Below are 24,854 nucleotides of genomic sequence, written 5' to 3'. Positions count from 1 at the left end.
GGTTGTTTAAAAGGATAAATGAAAAGATACATTTTAAATATTAAGATACATTAGATCTGTCCTTTTTGATCATAAGTACTTGAAGAGCATGTATTTGCTTGGTCACAAGGATACTGAAGAATAAGAACTTCTCAGACTTTCATTATTAGTGCCATTTTATTATTGTCACTGTAGAAAGTGGGGGTGAAATATGAATTGCTTGTGATTCAGTGTTGCAGCTCAAGGTCAGTTCCACTAACTATTCAGTACTACACTGCAACATTATAGGACAGTGATAAAGACAGACATATCTGTGATACTTTTAAATAACTCATTATTTCACTTTATAATGTGAAACTTTGCAGTAGTTATGATCGTTATTAAAACAAAGGGGAAATTCCTCTTCAAAACCAACGTCACATTATCAAGTGTTTTATATGTTAGTGACCACAAGCTAATTCAAACTTAAACATATACACTGCAAATAATTTCCAAAATTTATGTTTATATGATCATATTAATCCAGCTTTAATCATGACATTTCTTACTGCCCTTAGTCTAATTCATATTCTGTATGTTCTAATTTTCTGCTCAATTTGAAAGCTGTTTTAAAAAACTAAACTGTAATCACAAACAAAAGCATGACCAAAATTAGACTGCATTTTTAACTTTCTTAATATTGGTCATAGTGCAGACCTGAAGGAAATGTGTTAAATGGAGTGTCACATGAATACTACTTGCTCTGTTGTAATACAATTAATACATTTCTTAAATAGAAAAAAGGCTTTTGATGAACCACTCTCACAATTTGAGGAAGCACACGTACAATTGCAATTGGCTCAAACCTTTGCAAAACAAAATACAACTATAAATACACTTATGTCCCCCTGGTGATAAAAACACATTTCTGCTTTATGAACAGTATCTAAAATCTGAGTATTGTTGTTCACTTTCAGATATAGTGTTATTGCATTGTGAGAAAAAAAAACTTTCAAGTCTAAGAGTTACTAATCTCTTATTTCAATATTTTAATGATAAACCAAAAATTGAAAAAAAAAAACTCCTCACCTAAAAGCTGAGGCAGTGGAATTTCTCTAATCATCATATCATGTTTTTTAAAAAAGTCAAAATTTGAGTTCAGAATGGCTGTAGATAGTATTTAAGCGATCTAGGAGAAATTTATAGTAATTTACACATGCTGTACTCGCCAGGAGTCATTTGCTGGCAATTTTCATTGGTTTGGAAACACAAAACAGAAGCTGAAGAAATTAAAATTAAGGTTCTTTCAGGTTTTGTATTTGGAGTTTACTTGGTTGTTGTTTTGCCAATTGACAGAGCAAACATGTGATTTTTAATCCCTAACACATAGTGTATCACACTCTGTTTTATTATTCATCCTATACTAGTGCCTTTCTGAACTGCATGTCCACATTAAGCATGCTTACTGTATGTGAAAAGTTAAATAATGCTTTTACAACATAAAAACCAGCAGCAGAAACATATCCTCAGGATGTGTGGCGCATGCATGGACATTGGGCACTAAAAGGAAAATATATTAAAAAGATCCATAGAGGTTAATGAATGAAACATATTAACACAGCCCTTCAATTAAAATTACCACTTCACTAAAGTGTATACATTATAAATAATTACTTTTGTGTCTCGTAATGCTGATAATAGGTTGTGATTCTACTTCTAGTTCACTGTCATGTCATCATCAAAAGAACTCAGATTGCTTTGCTGTGTAATGTTTGTTTCAATTAAACTTTAAACACCTTTTATTGTTAGGTTTAAAATCTCTCTTTAAAATCTACATGAAACTTGACAGAGATACTTTCGATTGTAGCTTGAAGAGAATCTGTTGTTTTTAATTCAAAGTATTTTTGAAATTATAGACAATAATGAAGACAACATATGTTTAAAATCAAATAAAAAAAAAGTTACAAATAAAAGGAGACCATTTTTCTACTGTCTACAGTAGTTTGTTTAGTTCGTAGTAGTTAATTGATCCAGTTCTTTTGATTCAAACTTCAGCAACAACGCTAGGTGCTTAAGTGCCTTCTATTCTCAGTTTTACATACACTACCCATTAGTTTTCATTTTATATCCTCTGGTTCATCATTTACAGTCAATTCAGGAGGAACTAATGAGGTCTTAAGAAAGGTTACAAGTAAGTGGAGGGCATTTGGCCCATCTAGCCTGTAAGTACTTTGTTAGTGCTGTTGAAAATTTTGAATACTTTAGTCATATTAGAAAAAATATTTAAATCTATTATATTTTATATTAATGTTCAAGTATTAAAAAGGTTTATGATTATAATGCCTAACAAAATGTGCTCCAAGATAGAGGTAAATATAATCTTGATAATTTGGTGCTGAAAATGATCATGTTCAAAGATTTCCTCTGTAACTAGCAATATTTAATAATGCTTAATGCAGAAAAGTGTTCAGTAAAAGATAATAATGCTTAGAGGAAATAAGGTCCATATGTTTCTCCTGAGAACTAGCCAATCAGAAAGAACTTTATATACTTCACAATTGTGTTCATAGTGAACAACAAAGTGTGTGCTGCATGCAGTCTTCTCCCAACCATCTCTGGTGTGTGAGCTTGTTGTGAGCCAAAACAGGAACCAAAGATTCTGGACAATTTTCAAAAAGACTGCATGTGTTAACAGGCATTATGGGCAAGGTCTGCTCCAGCCACCATAGCACCAGATGACTGGTGTGTTGTCTTCAATACAGAACAATCAGTGGGTTCTGAAGAACTATGTCAGAATCTCATAATAGTTACTGGAAGTTCTGTTTTAACTCAAACAAACAGGAACCAGACATACAAATATGGTCATGCAGTACAACCATGTGTCTGACATTTTTAGGCTCAAAAGAATAGTCTTCTGTCAATTCAGCCTCTATCATAGCTTTGTTCTCACCAGCAAATTCTTATATAGCTTGCAAAATAATTTATCATTTGTATGTATGAAGAGTGGCATATTAACATTTTATGGTATTGTGTATAGAAAGAGACAGTCATCTACAGTACAGTATGTCTGTTCAATAGAAGCAGTGTAGTAGCTACTCTGAAACAATAGGAAGCAACCTCCTATGAGACTGGATATGATGCTGTAGATGTTAACCCTTTTGATTTATTAACATTTTATTAAATTATTGTTACATTGATTTAGTGCCTGATGTTTCATTTGACTAAGGCAAACATATTGAATATTTCTTCTGAAACAGATTAGCAGGACGACTTGGCCTGTATGGCTACTTAATTTCAACTACAATCATTATCTAACAACTGCAGTTGAAAGATACTGTATGTTGCATTCTGCAAACACCCTCCTCCAATCATTCCGCAGATGCTCAGTGTTAGCAGATGAGCATTCCACAAGCCCATATCAATACCTTGACTGGGAGGATGTCTCTTAGTACTCACACCACAGCTTGTGGTGACCAAGTTCAGTGCATAGCTGTTCTCCTTTGCTTCAAGTTTAAAGGAAAATATTTTCTGTCCATTTTGGGATAGTGAGTGGGTTTATAATTAAAAAACAATAATGATACTAATGATAGCCTTAATATCCTGAGTTTGATTTAAAAAAAATATTTACAATTCAAAATAATATACAAAGGTTAATTGTGTTTCTGTAGAATTGTGTTTCCGTGGCTGTGTTCTGCATATGCCATCAAGTATTTATAAATTTTAAAGTCTTAAATTTAACACTGTGAAACTTAAACTAAAACTTATAGAATAAAGGTTTTTATTATATCAAAAGCAAGAATCTGTCTTAAAATTGTTCCTTCAATATAGATAATTATCTACAGTTAGTAAGTAAAAATTGGGCTTGTACAAAGTTTTTGTAATGCACAAGATGCACTCTATGAAAATTGGTGCAGCTAACCAATGAAACTGTTAAAAGCTGCATCTTGTTATCTGCTGTTTTCAAATACCAGCTTGTCAAAGAACACTAAATTCTGCAAACTGGCCTTCTTCTGTCACTCTGATAATGAAGCAGTTCCTCATTTAAAAATGTCCTGACAAGAGTGCTTTGACTTTGAACTGAGGTTCTCTTAAACTTCTTAACAGTTCAATTCTTAGTTCATCAAAGGCTACTAAACACATAATAATGCTATGTGAAGTATGTTTGTGAACGTACAGTGCATAAAGGCGGGGAATGATAAGAAGTTTTGTCTTAACTTCAGACCTAAACAAATTTATTTTGCTCAGAGCTGCAACAGATGACAAAAGCAGGAAATGCTTATTTCTAACTGCTGTGCAGAAAACACAATTGCTATATTTCTCTAGGAACACAAACAATGCAACAAAAGATGACCTGTCTTTAAAAGTAAAAATGGCATTAACTTAAAGAAATATTATAGCTTTAACACACAATGTTGCAATACATATATCTTAGATAAATATATGCCTATAACAATATAAAAGGATCAATCACATTAAATCTAACTGTAATGAATTCTGCGTTTTTTTGTTGGTTCTAGCACTCAATTTCAAGTCATCTGTATGACTTCATTTTTTAACTTTCATAAGCTTCCACCAGTGATTTTCTCTGCATCAATTTTAAAAATGTACTTTCCATAAAAACATAACAAATTTCACAAAACACACATTAAACACATTAATTGAAAAACTGCGAAAGACGACAATCAGAAATCTTGAAATGCTGAAGCAACTACTGGACAGAATTTGCTTTTAAATTGTTAAAACTTTAAACCACCTACAGTAGCAACCTATAGAGAAACCAAGCTCAATAAATCACTTTACTTTTTTTTTGTAGGTGTATGATGCATATAACTATACAGGTGTGTTTCAATAACACCTCTAATTTCAGCACATCAACAAGATGTACGCATTAGCTATATTGTTAGCAACTCCTTTGACACCCACACTTTTTATTTTGTGCATTTACTATATAAAAATAAAAATTGTTGCATACTATACTGAAGAACTCCCACTAGCTTCAATGCAAATGTTACTGGGGGTACACAGCGAAACAGTACAAAACAAATCGCAATACATTACCAGCAACAGCAACACTACAAAATCTCCTGTTTACAGTAACACAAGCCAAGACGTAACACAACAAGGGTTTTCATTTTGAGTTCCCCTTTTTGTTTTTGGAAAGCTGCCTTAAGATTTAGAGTACATACCTCAACCATTAAACAAGACATTTAACCATAGTGGCAGATCTGTGACCTGTAAATGCTGTGAAATCTTGGACGGGTGCTGCTTGCTCATGAAGACGTGATCTGCAGAATCCAGCAACCGCATCCAGGATGAGTGGAATTTAAAAGCAGAGGCAACAAGACGAGAGGGCACTTTCTCTTGGGCTGTGTGAGCAGAATGGAGCTGTGTTAGTTTAATGCAGTCTGCATGCCTGCCTGTCTTGGCTGTGCTCAATGATTGTGAGCAGCTCGCAGTGGGCTGGCTACGGCTGGGAGGTGTTGTCAGTAGCCAGAGGCAAGGGGAGGCAGACCAATGAGCTTCAACACTGTGCGGCTGTTCTGGGGTGAAGCCTTCTGTGTTTATGCTTCCTCATTTCAATAGTGACGTCAAAGCCACAGCTTAGATTTTTCCCAGCATGTGCTATTAATTTAAAAGAGCTACTATGAGAAGAATTTGCCAGTAATTCAGGCAGATTTTCTTCTGCCTTAGAGTTGCCTGGTGACATTTGCTTGTCAGGAAGACGAGGGGGTGGGGAAAGAATCACATTTCAATGCTACTGAGTGCTGATATGTCTCTTTTTGAGTCTGTGGCAAGACATTGACAACCTCCATGGTTATGATAAGATCAGCCAACAAAGGCATGTAGGCTATAAACCTTTGTGTATTTTGTTATATGCATCAGTAATAATAGTGAAGTTCTTTATTAAGGTAATTTTCTTCAAACACTACAAAAGTACATTTTTCTATGCTGGAACAAGAAGGGGCTTATTGGGTATTGAAAAGTAAAAAGAAAGAATACAAACAGCATAATTGCTGTGGAGCCTTCTTCTGGAGTTTTACAACATATGCTGACCAAAAGGACAGCACTAGAGTGCATGATCTTCAAGGAAGAAACTGTTGTTATTGGTGCTGGTGGACCTGTAGTTTGCACCACTGATCCCCAGGGATCTTGACTACCTGGTAACTCAAAGCTCTTATGGAGCTGATGGTGCACAGTAGCTGCTGGGTGTCACCAAGGTTGCCATTCAGAGAAATTGGTCTGCTGTTTTGTGTGAAGCGCTTTGGACTCTTTTTTGATTACTGTTATCTTCGATAAATTCAACACGAAAATCATGCAGCCTCACTAAAATACTTTGTAATTCTTTAGGAATTCTTCTTCTTATTAATGATCTCTGTCTATTATCTGACCATTTCATCCAATTCAGGGTTACATGGGAGCCAGAGTCTATCCTGACAAGCTATGGGTGCAAGGCAGGTTACACCCTGGATGGGCCATAGTCACATTATCATAGACATGCACGGACTCTCACTAGAGCCAGTTTTCCCAGAAGCCAATTAACCTCCTAGTATGTCTTTGTACTGTGGGACCAAATCCATGCAAACACCGGAAAAAACTACAGTACGTCTGCCATAGAAAAATAAGACACAGTAAAAAGATATTAACAAAATTATATGAATTGTTTTCTCATAGTTACTATATGTTTTGGTTAAAAAACAGTCATGTTTGTAGGGAAATGTTTAATTTAAAGTCTGCAGTATATTCAAAGATATACTTGATATAACCAAGTTACAGTATATGCAGATAATATTATCTGGTTTAACTGCAGATAATATTTCCTGAGACATTCAGATCTGTAGTTCAGATGAATGGCAGCTTGGCACTTACAGTAAATATCCCTTTCTAAGTAACAAGAGTTTCACTTATCTCTTACCTACTGTACCCACATGTAAACAAAACAGGAAATCTGCTTCATTTCACAACTTGAATTACATGTTCTTTGTGTTCTCTAAATGTAAAGCTGTCAAGGCTGTGTAGCTGATCTTTATTTTTTTTAAAACAATTAGGTCACCAAAAGCATTGAGGTTATACTGTATGTGTGTGATTAATGCTTTCACAGTATGTGACTAGTATTACAATATTTTTCCTCAGTAGTAGTGCCATTTTGTTCAGTATACCTCCTTTTGAAGAAGCTGTGTAGTGTTTTAGAGCAGTAATTTCTGGAGAGTGATCTCTGGAGAAGCCAGTCCAGTTGGTTTTGTTGGTTACCACATCACAAATTTCTAAAGATGTGGACAAATTTCAGTGTGTTGAGTTAAGCAAGTGATATGTCTTACTTTACTTTAACCATCCGCTTATACCATAAGGTGTCACAGGGAGAAACAACTGTCAGTCTGCTGCCCACTGGAAAGCCCTGTGAGGGGGAATGCTATGTGTTCTCAGTATCTCTTTGACGCACTTAATCCAGGTTTTTCTGGCCCAGCCTCTCGCTTTGTAATCTGACATCCTATTGTTACATGCTTGTATATGCCAGTTGGTTGGTGGCCAAGCAACCAAGATGATTAAACCAACTCATCTGCTGTTGTATATAGTGGTGGATTCGTGTATCTCCCAATATTTCTCTGATTCTTTCATTTCTGATCTTTTCTCACCTGATCTTGTTGGAGGCTCGTCTCAGGTGTCCGATTACACAGGTGGTGAGTTTACATTTTAGGCTTTGTTTGGCGCGTGTTTGGTGCTGGTACATCAGAGTGGGAATGAAGCTGAAATTGATTAGTTTTGTCATGGTGTCTATGGGGATGTGCAGGTATTTCAGGAGAGGTGTGCACTGATAGTGGACATTTGATTTCTGTGTTCTTGTCTCTATCTCTCTGTTGAGTCTTCGGTCTTCTGTGAAGATGCTCCCAAGATATTTGAATTCTGAGCGCCACTGATATTGATATTGAGGCTGTTAAGTGTTCCGCTCAACTTCATCATCTTGGTCTTGTTTTTGCTCCTCTTCATTATGTACTCTTCACAAATGGTTTGCAGTCTGGTCATATAAACCTGCAGTTTCTCCTCATCTTCATTTATAAGGCTTTGGGCATCAGCAAACAGCATTGCATTCAAGGCTTCTGGTTCCGGATTTGCCTCTGTGATAATTTGGGCCTTGTGCACAAGAGGTAACAACAAATATCTATGTTTCACTCCAGATTTGACTTAAAACCAGTCTGGGAATCCATTTAAAGTATGTATGGAGCTCATGCTGTTGGCATAGACAGCTCTGATACTATCCAGAAGCCTTGACACATTGTACCTCTCTCATATCCTCCACAATTTCTCTCTGTTTATTCTGTCGAAAGCTTTTTCTTGATCCACAAATACCAAATTAAGTGCTCTGTTATACTCTATTGCCTTCGCACTCAGTAGTCATAAAAAAAAGATGGCATCTGTTCATCCTCTTCCTTTTCCTATACCTAGTGCACTGCTCCACTATTTTTGCATACATTGTTGCAGTGTGTTGCTGCCACACCCTTTCTTGCTTCCCTTCTTTTTTTCAAATTGGTATGAGTGCTGCATTCTGTCAAGGAACGGCTCCGCAATCAGTTTCGGATTTGTAATAAGACCCTATGCGAGCGGTAGAGTCTGGAGGAAAGGGAGACGTGCTACTAACGACATATACTACAACAGATAAACAAACAAGGGTTTATTTGTGCAGCACATAGGGACAGTTCATGCAGTGGGTAACGGGAGAAAAGACACAGGTATCCAAATCCAAAAAGGTCCATAGGAGAGTCAGGGCACAGTCCAGGGGTCTGAATCCAGGAAATCCATCCAGTGACGACTTGAGGTTAAAAGGGGTAACGCAGACATGACAAAACATTGTAATCACGGGGTGAGGTCCTTCAAGCCCTGGACTCAGGAAGCGGGAAATGTTGGGGATGAAGCCTATGCCCCCAGGCTACGGACATGGGGTGACTTGAAGCTAGGCAGGCCCCACAACATCCATATGCTAATGCTGAGCCCTGAGCATTGGAGGCACTAGGATTAAATAGAGAGACAAACAAGACACACCGGGAATACAAACAATTACAAGAAGCTAGGGACAAGACAGTAGTGGAGGGCCTCTAGGGGAGGGATGTTGACCATGACACATACAGCCAATAATCTATAGTCAATAGAACCTTTCTCTCCTTCCATGCCCATTGGAATATTTTAGCCACATGATTCTGATTTCTCCACTTGCTAAATTAGCTTCAGTTGTAATTCTGCCCACTCCGGCTGCTTTGTTGTTATGTTAATTTTGTAGGCTCTTCAAATTCTGGATATCTAGATTGAAAATGCTTCTGATTGATTCTTTTGCTGGCTGGATTAAGGAGACCACTAATGTACTCCTGCCTCCTTTTCTTGAAGCTGTCTTCATCATCGAGGGGATTTTCTACCTTTATCATTTATCACCTTTGTTGGATTATTCGGCTAATATCTCTAATCTCATGGTTTTCACGCTTTTGTCAAATTTTCTGGTTGAGCATACAGTTCACTCATACACCTTTCATGATGATTCTTTGGCGGTTTTCAAAATTCTTTCGCTATGCTGTCTTGATACTGCCCATTCTTTGGATAACTTCTTTTTTCTGACAGCTTCTTTCACTGTGTTGTTCCACCACACCATCTGCTTTATCTGCCCTTTTCCTATTTTCTTTATTCCACATACCCTTCTGAGTGTGTCTGCCAGAGTCATTTCTATATTCTTTATTTTATCTAGTTTCTGTGTAATATCTTTCTGCACATCTTGTATTATTTCTTCCTTCTTAAATTTCCTTAGATTGAGTTGGCTACCTGTCTTTGAGTATTTGTGGTCTATATCTATGCATTCTTGTGCACATATTGACTGTCAAGGCCACACTACACCTCCTTTCAAAATTTTGTGTTACAGCTTGGAATTAAAATGCATTAAAATAATGTGACACCAATATCCCAAACACTCCACAAATCTGAGCTGTATGGCAGCGTTGCAAGAAGGAGGCCATTACATTTTGTGGTCTAACGAAACTAGAATGGAAAAATCTAGCCTTAAAGCAAAGTGCTATGTTTAATGCAAACCCAACTCTATACATCACCCAAAGAACACCACCCCTACCAAATCTTGCTGCCAAAGGTGCTTCAACCAAATATTAACTTGGGAGGGCAACACATCCAATTATGACATATTTTAAAAAATACAAAAAATGAAATATTTCCCAGTAAAAACATTTTCCCTTTAAAAGCATGGAGTTTGGTGTAAGAGAAAAAAAAATCATTTACATTTTGAAACTCGTTAACTGAAACAGAATATGAAAAAAGTTCAAGGGAGTAGGGACTTTCTACAGGCACTTTATAAGCTCTTTTGTTATTGAAAGATCTTTAAAATACAGTAACTATAAAGACAAAATGCTCATGAAATTCAAGTTAAAATACTATGACACATGCACTGTATGTCACGGGAGTTGGTTTTGACTCTCGTGAAGTGTGTTATTAAAGACCCTACGTGGATGGTATACTCCATAAAAGTCGACAGAGGAAGGTACAAAGGGGTTAGGATGGGTTGACAAGACAGGGGGCGGTGACTATAGTGAGCAGGTGCATAGGGAAAATGCAATCAATTCTAAGGAAATCCAAAAGGGAAGTCGGGGTGCAGTCCGTAATCCAAGAGCCGGTACATCTATCCAAGACAAATGGTTACAAACGGGAACCAGGTCGGAACAGGCACAGGAACAGGAACTAAAAACATGACGGGACCAGGTGCTCTGAATCCCAAACCCAGGTGGTCAGGACACCAGAGAAAAGTGTTGCCTTCGGACAACCTGGAAAATAAGCAAGCCTTGTGGTGTCCATCTTCCAATACTGCGCCCAGAACCACAGAGACACTAGGCTTTGACGGATTATACCATCCACATAGGGTCTTTAATAACACACTCCACGGGAGTCAAAACCAACTCCCGTAACAGAATGCAGAGCCAACAACAACTTCACCGACAGCATTCTGGAAGTCCGGGAACCCACTTTTTTTCCCCATGGATTTTTTCTATTAGGGCTTCCGAGCTGCCCTGGAAAGGAGGGGGGTACTGTCACGATTGTAATCCCTCCTCCTTAAGGGTGCTCCGGCTCTTTCACATTTTTGTTGATTTTCTGCACATCCTCCCTATTCCAGCCCATCTGAGTTCAGGGCCTGCCTACCACCGAGTTGCCCTACGTCCGCGGTTCGGCTGGCATTCACCTCCTATCGGTGTCCCAACCAGCTGAGTCCGGGACTTGGAGCACCTGGTCCCGTTCCCCCTTTTTCTCCCCGACCCTTCACCGGATCCCTCTCCGGTTTTTAACTTTGTCTTGTTCATCTTGGATTGATCACCCGGCTCTAGACTTTTGCCTGTACTGGATTTCTCTTCGGACTCCCTTTGGACTATTTGCCTGGACTACACCCCCCCAAGCACTTTCGTCATGCCCCCCTGTTCATCTACCAGCCCAGTTCCTCATCTCCTCCCCGTGTCTGTTCACTCCCTTCCAGATTGTGCTGTCTGCATAGGGTCTTGAAAGACACTTCGTAACACTGTAGTTAAGTATTGTAGGGTTTGGGCATTTACTGGGACAATTATTAATTGTAGCAGTAAATCACAAAATGATTCTTTTGATGGCCTTAGAATCCAACCATGCAATATAACTCAAACAACGCACACACACAGGTACTATATACACGAGGATACATTTATTAATACATAGAATATGCATATAAACCTAACAGATCTTATCGAGAGGGTTATCAGAATACAAAAGGTATATATTCAGTCAGTTACGAAGTGTTACATATATCAAGAGGACATACATTCAGTATATCATTCATTTAGACCGTTTCGTAATTGAACTTGGTTACAACTTCTACATTAGATACTCAAAACAAGTACATAACTCTTAGGAATTAAATTGATATCAACTGGTTGGGATAACAATTGAATTCTCGAGCTGTAATGCATTGAAGTTGAATACTCATCCAATCTCTGGGGATTCAGATCTCCTGCGGACTCAAAGAAACAGATGCTCACTGACCGGCTAGTTAGTGTTGGCTTTAACTAGCAAAGTTTGCGCACAGGAGAAAAGATGACTGTGGGTCCCAGCAAGTCAGGAAGAGGACCGGTTTGTTCCTGATGAAGAGCTAGTTCTGAATAGTGATTCAGCTGTCCACAGTTCTGACCTATTCATTAGGCTTGCTGCTGGTGCTAACCACGGGTGGATCCTCTGGTTACTCTCTGGCATCCTCCTCTCTAGACTCTTAGAACAAAGGAAAATTCTGGCACTCGGACACACTGGCCGTTCCGTGGTTGTCCGGGCTGAGTCTCAGGATGGTCAGGAGGCACGCTGCGAGAATGTCCTGCCCTTGGGAGCCTTCTGCTCCCGGGCCGTCCTGCCCTGGAATTCTCCTTTGAATTCCCTTTAGAAAAGTCCACAGAATACTCTCTCAGGCCCTCTGTGCTGCCTGTTTTTACCTGGAGGAACTTCAGCTCGTTCATTGGCTGAAAGTTTCCTGGGCATCAGAGTCCCACATGGGTTACTCGGCCCTACCAGTCCCTGATTGGTTGATCAAGGTGAGATATAAGTCACTTACTCCTGATATTAGGAATGCAGTTCAGATGTCCATCTGGCACTCCCTAGACAGATAGGCGCCAATGGATGACCATTGATCATGATAGCCAGGCTTAGCTAAGTTTATCCCCCTTTGGGAGCTGTCCCTTATCGAAAGAAAACATCTTTAAATCAGCCTGCATGAATAGTTTCTCTGGGGCTGCACCACAGAGATGAAGGGAGAGATGGGGCCTCATTTGGGAAAGCCCACAACACTTAATTCTGTCTTATTAACAAGCATTGCCGCTACAGTATGAATCTTCAGATTATGATTATACTGGATCTCAATAGAAACATAGCAACAAAAGTACAGAGTGATTATCTGAAAAATTTCAAAATGTCTTTTTCCAACAGTTGAACTGACATTTCATTGAACAGGCATTTCACTGATTAACATTTGTTGATCAACAGGGTGTCTACTTTGAAACTCTGGGCTAATAGCATTTGTGACCACTGTTGGAAGCAAGAAAGTTGTACATTTTTGACACGTGCTTTCAAGATTGCAAGAGATTTGTTTCCGTTTCTCTCATACAAGCATGTACCTGTTCTTTGTTCTCGAATGTCATGCCAAATGTCTTGTCAGTTCATCCAACAAATGTTCAATGGGGTTCACATCTGGCGAGTAATATCCAGTAGCTGTCACATGCTCATTTGTCAACAAATCAGTGATTACAACTGCACCATAAAATTTCATTGTCCTTCTGGAGTGTTGTCACGTCACATTAAGCCCCTGTGAAGTGCAACAAGTAAGGTCTCAGGAGTCGATCAATGTACAGTAGCACTGTGCAGTCAGGTTGCCATTTATCATAGCAAGTGGAGTACGTTTGGGACTAGGCACTTCTTCCCAGACCTTTACACTTGGAACACATCAATATTGCCGAGATGATTCATGGCCTCCCAGATTGTGACCTTTCATTGACTGGCCATGTTTAACTCCAAGACCTTGTCAAATCAGAAACTGATGACAGTGGACACCACTGACGAAGGGCAAAGGGCATTTAGTGTGGTATATTTATTTCTTTCTGTGTTCCTTAGTTAGCTTTAGTTCTTTTGTTCATTAGTGTTCCACTAATGAGGTGGTTTAGCACAAGTTAAAAGCCACTCAGGAGTATCGTGGTCAGTCATAAATGACTGATTCATCAAGAAATATCAAAATTTCTTAAAATATATTTTTCAGAAATGTTACACATTTCTTTAGTTGTTCAATATTCAATCTTACATGTTTTGAGAAATCCGTTAGAACAAAGCAAAAGAAATCAAATAATGAACTCTTTATCGCAAGTTTTTATTTTTGATGCACTGTGAATGCATGTAGTCCTCACTTGAGTCATGTGGCACAAACCACTTGTTGCCTTTTGATGAAGCATTGGCCTTTATCCTGATAGCCAAGGGGAATACTAGACTATGATTAAGTTAGTCATCACACGCTTATAATCCTCATAACCTTAAGCATAGTAGTGATGATGGATAACAAATAATAAGGCCAAACAGTGAAGAAAAACAGATGACATTAAACATCATCACATTGCCAGCCCCAGACTTCCTTTTATGTATCACATATATACAGTATATCACATAAATATATACATCAGAATAACAGGAAGTGATCTCTGTCAGCAGCACATTAATTTAAGAATAAATAAGTAAATAAAATAATTGATGTACAAATCTGGCTGAAAGCCTAGTCTTTCAAGCCAGGAACAGCACTCCCAGTTGAGATGAGATCACTGATAGCTGTCAGAGATTTGCCAAGTGAGCAAGTGACTGAGTTTTGGAACAACAATATCCTGGGAGAGAAACTGCAACTGCCCAGGACACTATGAAAAAGAGGCAATAGTCCAGAGGACGTGTCACCTTGTTCTGCTAAAGAGACGAGACACCAAATTAAGAATTTACAAGCAGCAAAAACAATTGGTTCCAAACAGGGTGCCTTAAAATCATATATTCATGTTTACACCACCGTGCATGTTGAGTATCAGTAGCATAAAACATTCTTCACTTTTGCATGCATTCACATAAAAATAATAATTCTAGAGTTCTTTGTACCACACAAATATTTAACTTTTTAACAGCTGAAAACTGTGAAACTCGTTACACCTTTTTAACGGGATGGTATTATAGAAGATTCAATGCCCTTAAGCTTTCTGACCTTTTTTGTAACAGATGTGCTGACCAAAACATGATGTACAATATAGCCTGACCTGTAAATTTGTTACAAACAAATGTGATGAGAAAGAACATCTGGTTCATTTGATTAAACATTAAATGTTTGACAGCCCAGTCTGGATTGCAGAAAAATATATCCCTGTGTTCTCTTGAGGTTAAACTGGGTCAGGTTCTGTGCTTTCAGTAAGAAAACACAAGAATGTGGTGAGATGTCTAAAGTATTCTTCAGAAGAAAGTCATCAAGTTTAAGGCTGAATGCAGTCTTTATAAAGTCCACTCTCATTCTGCATATGATTCCCTATTCATTGTAGTTCAGTGCTGTAAGTGGATTTGGAAATTCCACTCCAGTTTTACATTTATTTTTTTATGTTGTAGTGTTCTACAACAAGGCATAGTAGCTGTACAATATCCAAAGCCACACTGATGAGCTTAAATTAAACAATGTCTGCGATAGTAACTTTCTGTCCAGATTTTCTCCACAGGACATCAGCACATTAAAGCATTCACACAGCATGCCGACATGAGTCAGTGGAATGACAATGAAATCTAAATCCCTAAGAGGTTTCTTTATTTTAGTCTGTTTGGTTCTGATCATAGCTAGAGTATGAGGGCTGCGAAAGGCTTGTTTCCCCACACTGCTCTGGTAATGTCTTTATATTTTACAAACAGCATGTTCACTCTTCATGCTTTGTTATTCCCTGGATATTCTTAGCTGGAGGCATCGCTGCATGAGTCTAGATTTGCTGCACCATGTAGCATTATCAATTATTTGGTCTGCTGTTTTTTAGTAGTAATACTAATGATTAGGAGAATATACTTTTTTATTACTGCAATCTGTTAAACTAAGAGTTCGCCATTTCCGATGGTGAATAAAAATAATGTTTAATGAGATAAAAGGTTAATTTTTTACATGTTCCAAACAACTTCTTATCTTATATTCATAATGCTTATTTCTGCTATCTAAGGTACATACAATACTGCAATACTTTGCACGTCTACATTAAATGTAATCTGACAATTATTTATGCAATCTTTTTAGATTTCCTTTCCTTCTTTTATAGTGTTTCCTAATCTTCCTTTTTAGGTATCCACTAAAAATGTGACTATTTTATTAAGTATACCACTGTCTAGTAATTTCACTTAAGTCAGGAACAGCAGTCGTCCTAATGTAGATTTCTGTGTTACTCCGCTAATTACTTCACACCACTTTCAGAATTCTCCTCTTATTTGTACTCTCCGTTTTCAATGCATTAACTTGTTCTCCGTCCAAAGATATGGATTACTGTACCTTGAATTCTTACTGCATGTATTTTGTTAGTCTTTTTTGAGGCTTTTTACAAAATCCATCTCAAAATCTAAATACTATACTGTATATCATACCATAAATTCTGTTTGTATCCATGTCTGCTTGTGTTTATTCGTATAACTCTAACACATTAGTTAAGCAAGACCTATGTTTTCTAAATCCATGATTATTATCCTCCAGAATTCTACTGCCATACAGGCGATCCTCTAGTACAGGAAGTCTAGTTTGGAAGGAGGTCAGATTCTAATCTTGCACTTCCATTTATCTATGTATAGAAGGTTTCTGGATGAACATGATGCTGCATGCATCCTTTCTAGCACTCGTCATTTTACTTCGTTACATATGGAAGTTTTGTTCTCAATATTGCTGGAACTTTAACTACATTGCATTCATCTCCCACAGGCCAGGACCAGAGTCGATTTCTTGCCTCTTGAACTTCAACCTTCCAACAAAAAAGGATTTACTGCTCCCAATTGATGTACTGTACACCAAGCCTTCCAACAAAACTCCTAACATCTGTGGCGGTTTTGTTTCTCCTTTTCCCTTCTCTCTCTTTCTTACAAATCCTCCTTGCTCCAGTCTCCCTTTTCCCCCCTTTTTCTGTCTGTATATTGTTGAGTGTCTAACGCACCTCTCCCCAGTCCTTCTTTTCACTTTCCCTCCCAGCAGGTGTGAGCAAATGGTATCAGTCTGCACTGGATGCAACCCTTCTCATCCACAATCCACACATCCCTTGGCCTACAGTTCAAGTTAATACAGTGATGAGTTCCTCGGTTCCCCCTTACATTCACTTGTCTGTTGATGTCCAACTGGAGCAGTGTTGGCCCTCAACTCTTCCTCCTCCCAAAGCTTCCAGCTGCAAACATAGCTGACATTTCTTCTTCTTTTTGGAATATGTTCTCATCTATTTCATCTAGCAAACTTCAGCAAGCAGTAGGTCACTTCATACTTCTGAATCAGGCTACTCTTCCAGATTGCTGCACTGTTTTCACCTGCCCAACTAGGAGTTCCAATATCAAGCTAGTTGCTCCCGCTAGTGCGGCTAGCTCCTATTGCTGCTGCCTGTTTTCAATTGTGGATCCTATCACCACCAGTGATCCTCCTAAACACTGCATAACAAAATCAACTTGATCAAACAAGCTTCAGATTGTATCATGCACAATTCTCATTCATTCCATGCTACATGCATGTTCTTCTGAGTTCCTGTGAATCTGCTGCTGAATTGACTTTCTCTTAGTTCTGTCTGCATTGGTATTCTTTTCTTAGACAGGTGAGTTAAAGCTAAAGTATTCAGCAAGCTATCCTCTTATATCCATCACCTTGTTTTGGCATTAGAATTTAGTCAAACTACTGAAATTCAATTTATGGAACAGCAACTTTATCGTTTTCCAAACTATGGAACAAATAGTTACATAAAAAAGTGGGACACCTAAGACAGATGATAAATATGCAATTGTCTGGGGAAAAATTAGAAATACAGCTACCCTACTGTAGTTCAATTGAATGTTTCCATAATGTAATATGTGTGGTATGTTACAAGCACAGCTGGCATCAATTGACCCTCATTATTCAATCTCCTCTTCCCTATTTAAACCCTGTGTTCACTCCTAGTCCTAGTTCGGTATTAGGAATCTATCTGCCACCTGAGCTTGCATTGTCCTCAAACCTGTGGAAACCGACACACAGACCTTTCTAGCTTTGGACCTCTTGACAACTCTTTTGTCTCGCCCCTTTTGGATTTGTTTGCCTTGAGGCCTTCTCAACCCGGATTCGACCCAGCCTGGAATTACCGACCACTCTGCTGCCTCGCTCCTCTCGGACTCGTAGCCATTGGACTCTCTCAGCAACCTGCACAGGGTTCATAACTACTCATTCTGAATATGGTACAGAGTTGCAGAGATTAGTTCTGCTACTTCACTTGCTTGGTTCACTTCTAGCTTGGGAAGCCATCTTTATGGAGTTTTTGGACACATGGTGACATCTATCAGTCATCGAGGTTGCTGCACAGGAGAGTAGGAGCAATTTACAAGAGGAGAATGTAACAGTGCTCTTGCATTGATGCGGTTGCAGCATTGACGTCACTCCCCTGTGAAAGCCAAACAGAAGTAAAAATGCTTTCACAGTGGTCCTGGTGTTTTGATGTGGCAGTTATCTGCTGTCTAAGCAGTGGTGCTCAGTGAGATCTGTACATACTGTATTACAGTACATATGTATTTTCTCCCCATTTCCTGTAGGTTTTCTCTGGGTGTTCTGTTTCATCCCACAAAGACATACCTGTACTAAATAGATTTACTGGTGTCCCTAAATTGTATTTATTTGTGACTGACATCATTGTCCGGAGTGTAGTTCCATTTTCCCATGAGGCTTTTGGTATAGGTTCTTGGTTGTGACATTTTGCATGAATAAGTGACCTTTTGAGAATGGATAGAATGGGGAATAATCTTACAACTGAAAGAAGTAAGGCATTTTGATCTATAATTACATACAGTAGTTCTCATCTGTCACCCCTTTTATGAAGGGGCAAACTATTATCAATTTTCCAGTAAAAAGGTATTACCTATCTGCAGTTTATTTCCTTCTCCACACCTTAACCTTCCTATCATTTTCTTTAAAGCTTATGGGGTAATTTGAATTTAAAACTTTATGGTTCATATTTGTCTTCCTGAAGCATAATGGAGGCACAGTAATGTCTTGGCCACCCCTAGAAATGATTCACTTGTGTTTATTGAAGATGTAAGTAGTCAAACAATTTTAGAGGTTTAGAAAAAAAAAACATTTTGTCTTCTTATGGAGAAGAAAATGCACTCATACTAATGAGGCAGTTCATCATCATGAAGCATGTCCCAAAACATACAAGACATACATCAATCAGTGTGGAGCTTCAGGATAGGGTTCTAGACTCTATCTATAATTGTAATTATAGTCTATAATTGTAAGTTTGTGTGTTGCAATCACCGATGAGACTGTACTGTTATATCCTTGAGCAAAGTATGTCACCCAAAATTGTTCCAATAAAATACCCAGCTTTTTAAATGGCTGTTAAAGTAAAATGAGTGTATAAGTGATTGTAAATGTATGCTTTGTATAATGGTATCTGGAAAATAAATTAGGAGTTCAGAGAAAAATGAAAACTTTTAGAGCAATTCGATCTTCAGATTTAAATAGAATTCAACATGCAATTTGCATGCTGAAGGAAAACTAAAGTTAGAACACTTCAACTGCAGGAAAAGACTCAAAGTGTCTGAGAAAAGACTTGGTAAAACATCTCAAATGATTACATAAGAGTTTGATAAGTTCAATGGGTCACAAACTTCACACACACATATTGTCTCAAAGGAATATGCAAACAAAAAATGACTTTTAAACACTCAAACTTACTTAAAGTGAATATGTCTCCATTCTTATGGTTATTTATAATTACTGGGTTAAACAAAAAGTATGTTATTGTTCTACTATGATCAAATGTATGCATAGATTTACCCACAAATAAAGCACATACATTTTTACATTTTACTTATTCTTATAAATCTTAGAATTTTATACACTGCTGTACAACACTGTTGACCCACAACTTGTGGTACAGACTGTAGGTAAGAGACATGTCTTTTTTGTATTCAAATGAATATTTTCATGTCTTATTTGAACGAGCTAAAATGTTCACAGAGAATATACCTCAGATTCAATACTTACATAAAGCGTACACATCTACCCTATAAAGTCCAATGAGATTCAGTGAGACAGGGATGTCACATCTCAGATTTTATGAGATTTAGGCTCTTGGTGATACTTTTCTTTTTTATACATTTCAAAGATCATTCATGTATTGGAATTTGTATTTCATCCCCCCAAAAAAGCCATTTTCTTGAATTCAATAATGCAAAATTCTAATACATACAGTCAAAACATATATATAGAATATTGCTATCACTTATTTCCATAAATTTCCCTATTGTGTTGTCAATAAGAACTGCACACATGCTCATGATGTTTCTTTGACTGTGAAAGAATAAAAAGCAGAATTAATAATGAAGTTTAATTTTTATTAATTTGTGAAAAACATCAAAAGCTACAAAGTCCATAAGTTGAAGGAAAGAATTAAAGTCAAAATTAGTAGACAGATGTTGATTCATACAGGAGAAAAATATCAATATTTTCAACAGTGGTCAATTACAGTGAGGTATGCTTAAAATGTTAAAAATATTAAAGTTATCAACAAGGGATTCAAGTATGACATTTACCTGCAAACTAGAAAATTAAAAATGTTCAAATATTGAAATTCTTGGTACTATCAGATAAAATCTCCTGACAAAAGATCCACAAGCCTTTAATCAGCAGTGTTCAATCTGAAAGACAAACACAAAAGAGTGATTAATGTGTTCAACAGCAATCATAGCATTGATTGTAGAAATACAGAAACAGCTTTTAATGGTAATAAGCTCCGCAAAAATAAGCTTGGCAAATTTAAATTGTAGTACAGTATGTACTGTACAGTAGGTGCAGGATTCAGATCCAAAATGAAATATTGAAATTGTAGCAGTAATGCACTCAGGCCATGACCCATGGCCATGGGATTTGGTATGGGGAAGTTTTAATGCTGGTATTTTGTGCATAATCTTCTAGAAAAAATAAATGCACTGTCTCAAGTGATGGAAGACTGGGCATCCAGAATTTGCCACAAGACACCCCAAGCGTCAGATTTTTACACTACCTCCAGAAAAGCTGTATGGGACTATATATCAGGGCCCAGGCTTGATGTTGGGGTCTTGCAAGGATAAGTTACAGTACTGTATCTGACTGCTGCATGTCTCCAAGCTTTCGGCATTTCTGAGTTCTGTCATGACCACCAGGCAGTCAAGACCAAATCGTAAGTGAGCTAATCAGCCCCAGCAGCGGGTGATTATTAACAAACGCCGCCGCACAAGTTAAACCACCTGCGCACACTCGCTGTGCGGTGCACACTGCTATTTATACCATCTTCACCTGCTTCCCACTGCTCGGTATTGAGTCTACTCCTTGAGAGCTCTACCTGGCGGTTTTCCCCGTACCTCGTTTTTTCTGGATTTTGGATTCCCCTTCTGCCTTTTCGACTTTGCACCTCGCCTATCACCTCGAACTGTTCGCTACCGGAGAACTTCCTGGATTACGATTTGCCTTTCGCCTTTTGACTACGACCTTGCCTCTCGTTTTGGTTTGTTCGCCTGCCTCATCTATTACCCGTGCCTGCGTTTGCACAGGATCCTTGTATCTTCCCACCAGGGATTCCTAACAGAATACCGAGCCACAAGATGGATCCCGCGGACACACAAGCTTTTTGCTCACTTTTCAATCGCCATTCCCAAGCTCTCACCCAGCTTCAATCAGCTTCAATCTTCGCTCCACATTCTCTCCAATCACGTTGCTAGCCTTCCGCCCTCCCCTGTCCCTTCGCCTCCAGCACAGACCACTGCTCCAATCCCTGTAACCCCGCCCACCTTTCCCGTAGCCTCACCGTTTGTTCTCCCGGAAAGATATGACGGCAACACCGCAGGCTGTAGGGGTTTTATTGCGCAATGCTCCTTGGCTTCCCAGTTGCATCCTGAGCATTTTTTTTCTCCCCGGGAGCAGATCGGTTTCGCCCTTTCCTTGCTCACTGGCAAGGCTCTGGACTGGGCAGCTGTGTTGCTTGCTAGGGGAGATTTTCAGTTTGCTGATTTCCAGCTTTTTGCTGACCAGCTCCAGGCACGTTTTTCTCCAGTCAACCCGGACCTGACTCATCTCCGGCTCGCCTCGCTTCGTCAGGGTGATGGATCTCTGAATGATTATGTGGCTGACTTCCAAGCCCTCGCCACGGAGTTTGACTGGAACCCTGAAGCCCTGATTTGCCTTTTTTATAAGGGTCTCTCTGAGGATCTAAAGGACCACCCGGTGCTCTCGCCACTTCACAACCGCTCTCTCAAATCGGCAATCGCTCAGGTGGTTGAACTGGACACCCGCATTCGGCTGCGGAGAGCAGAGAGTCATGATGGAAGCAGTCCTGGCCGTCCTGAAGGTACTACCCCCACGGTGCCCACTCGGCATCATGCACCCCTTTCCTCGGAGGAAAAGGAAAGGCGCCGTCGGGAGGGACTGTGTCTCTATTGCTCTGCACCTGATCACCTTCTCTCTGCTTGTCCCTTGAGACCCCCTTATCCCTCTCGAACCCTTCCGCAGCCTACTGTTAGAGTCAGTAGTACTGTTTTTTCTCAAACCTCGTCAGGCCCTTTATTCCCAGCTGAAATTTCTTGGAGTGACGCACAACTTCCCCTTTTGGTTTTTGTTGACTCGGGGGCAGCGGGGAACTTTATAGACGTCACTTTTGCTAAGAAGTGGGATATTCCCCTGGCTCCGGTCTCACCCCCGATCTGTATTCAAGCTCTGGATGGATCCCCGATTGCACCTGGACGGATTACATGGCAGACCGTCCCTCTCTCTCTAACAGTTGGTGCTACTCATGTTGAGGAAATTTCACTCCTTCTCCTGGACTCGCCTGCCTACCCGGTAATCCTGGGTCTTCCCTGGCTCAAGAAGCAAGATCCCCACATCTCCTGGGACAAGAACGAGCTCATTGCCTGGAGCCACTCCTGTCATGTCAACTGTTGTCGTCAGCCGGTTAAGGTTGCTGCTGCAGTAACCTCTATGGAGGAGCACTCTACCATCCCGCCCCAATATACTACATCGCTACTTCCCTGGGCAGAGTATGCCCATAATTCTCTTACCTCCTCCTCCACAGGTCTCTCTCCCTTCCTCTGTTCACTAGGTTATCAACCCACTCTCATTCCTGCCACCCCTCCGGACACGGCTGTGCCGTCGGTGCGTCAATATATTTCCAAGCTGCGCAGGACCTGGAGAATGGAGAATTTTCGCAGAGGACAGTTTGTTTGGCCATCAACAAGGAACCTACCTCTACACCTGCCTTCCAAGAAGCTCGGGCCTAGGTATATCGGCCCCTTCAGGATACTCTCCCGGATCACCTCAGTTACCTTCTGTCTTGCACTTCCCCCCATCCTTAAAATCCACCCGTCTTTCCACATCTCCCTCCTAAAACCCTTCTACAGCTCACCTCTTGCGGCTCCCCAACGTCGCCCGCCACCCCCGCATCGCATTCTGGGGCACCAGGCATATACAGTCCACAAGATCCTGGACTCTAGATGGAACCGCGGTACCCTTCAGTATCTGGTTGACTGGGAGGGTTATGGCCCTGAAGAAAGATCGTGGGTTCCGGAGAGGGATATTTTGGACCCTACGCTAATCGGAGACTTCCACAGGGACTATCCCGATCGGCCGTCTCGGGCGTCAGGAGCCGCCCGTGAAGGGGGGGGTACTGTCACGACCACCAGGCAGTCAAGACCAAATCGTAAGCGAGCTACTCAGCCCCAGCAGCGGGTGATTATTAACAAACGCCGCCGCACGAGTTAAACCACCTGCGCACACTCGCTGTGCGGTGCGCACTGCTATTTATACCATCTTCACCTGCTTCCCACTGCTCGGTATTGAGTCTACTCCTTGAGAGCTCTACCTGGCATTTTTCCCCGTACCTCGTTTTTTCTGGATTTTGGATTCCCCTTCTGCCTTTTCGACTTTGCATCTCGCCTCTCGCCTCGGACTGTTCGCTACCGGAGAACTTCCTGGATTACGATTTGCCTTTCGCCTTCTGACTACGACCTTGCCTCTCGTTTTGGTTTGTTCGCCTGCATCATCTATTACCCGTGCCTGTGTTTGCACAGGATCCTTGTATCTTCCCACCAGGGATTCCTAACAAGTTCCTTTATCATCACTCTGATACCACACTTCCAACATTTAGTTGTCAAAACAACTCAAACCATTTATTTCAATACCATATTTTGATCAATGTAATAATACACATTGTTTACATATGAAGAAGAATCTGAATAATTAAGCAATAAAATTGTCTACACACTCCGATAGCTTCAAGCTAAGATGCAACTATATAATGTGCTTTAGCAGCTGTGATGTAGGGCTGGTACACACCCTTATCACATGAATGCTGAGGTCTAGTATGAGTATTTTCTACATGCTCACATGTTGCTCTTATCATCCTGGAACAAGTTCTCTTTCATTGTAGTTTTGAATGGTTCGAATAATTGTAACTCAGTTAATTAATGTAATAGTTGTTGTGAATCCTTATCTGTTCCAACATGTTGAGAGCCTGTCTCACACCTGGTGGAGGCTTCCTTTCAATGATATGGAACCAGGGGTGGATCTTAGTGTATTGAACCTGGCAGTCATGGTACAGCAAGTATTTCATCTTTGTCTAAATCTGGCCTGTTTGTTGTACTTGGTTTGTGTGTTTATACTGTACTGCACACAGCCTGCTGCTAGTTAATTCTTCTTTAAACTGTTATTTAGAACTTTTCTTGAAATATTGCCATTTAGTGTTGTAGAATGTCTTTTTCGCCTTTTGTAAATATTTTTACTGTTCACAGCACTTCAAACTAACAAAGAATTTTCTTCTATGTCTGTGTTTGTATATCTTCTATTACCAACCCTGGATTTATTGTTGGCACCTATCAAACAACACATGTGCATATGGTAGTTGCACAGTGCTCTAATACATATAAAAATTGAGCTAATAATACCAAGATAAAATTACATTATACTTTAAAAGCCAAGGTGAAATAGTGTTCAAGCGAGTTTTAAAAATGTCTATAGTTTCTGAGTGTCAAAAGGATTGGGGCATTCAGTTCCACAAATGTTGTTCTAAAGAACAGAAGGCTCTGTCAGGCTTGAACCCATAATTCACTATAGTAGAGAGTTCTGAATAAGCAGATCTTAC

General features: G+C 39.5%; 1 protein-coding gene across 2 annotated transcripts in view; it reads right to left on the bottom strand.

The window, feature by feature from the left end:
• LOC102690313 (3',5'-cyclic-AMP phosphodiesterase 7B) overlaps positions 1-5,463 on the bottom strand; it is an 85,026-nt gene extending 79,563 nt beyond the window's left edge. Inside the window, exon 1 of one of the 2 annotated variants that reach the window (XM_006625887.3) lies at positions 5,145-5,463. Coding sequence is in view for 1 of the 2 variants with exons in the window: in XM_015348014.2 (XP_015203500.1) it covers positions 5,145-5,165 (21 nt within the window). In the remaining variant the exon portion in view is untranslated. The remainder of the gene's footprint in view (positions 1-5,144) is intronic. The other variant, XM_015348014.2, reaches the window with a different exon arrangement.
• Positions 5,464-24,854: the final 19,391 nt, after the last annotated feature.

This window comes from Lepisosteus oculatus, chromosome 2, assembly GCF_040954835.1.
Source record: "Lepisosteus oculatus isolate fLepOcu1 chromosome 2, fLepOcu1.hap2, whole genome shotgun sequence".
In the NCBI taxonomy this organism is placed as follows: Eukaryota; Metazoa; Chordata; class Actinopteri; order Semionotiformes; family Lepisosteidae; genus Lepisosteus; species Lepisosteus oculatus.
Note: the sequence above shows the minus strand (reverse complement) of the source record. Positions and strands in the feature narration are given on the sequence as shown.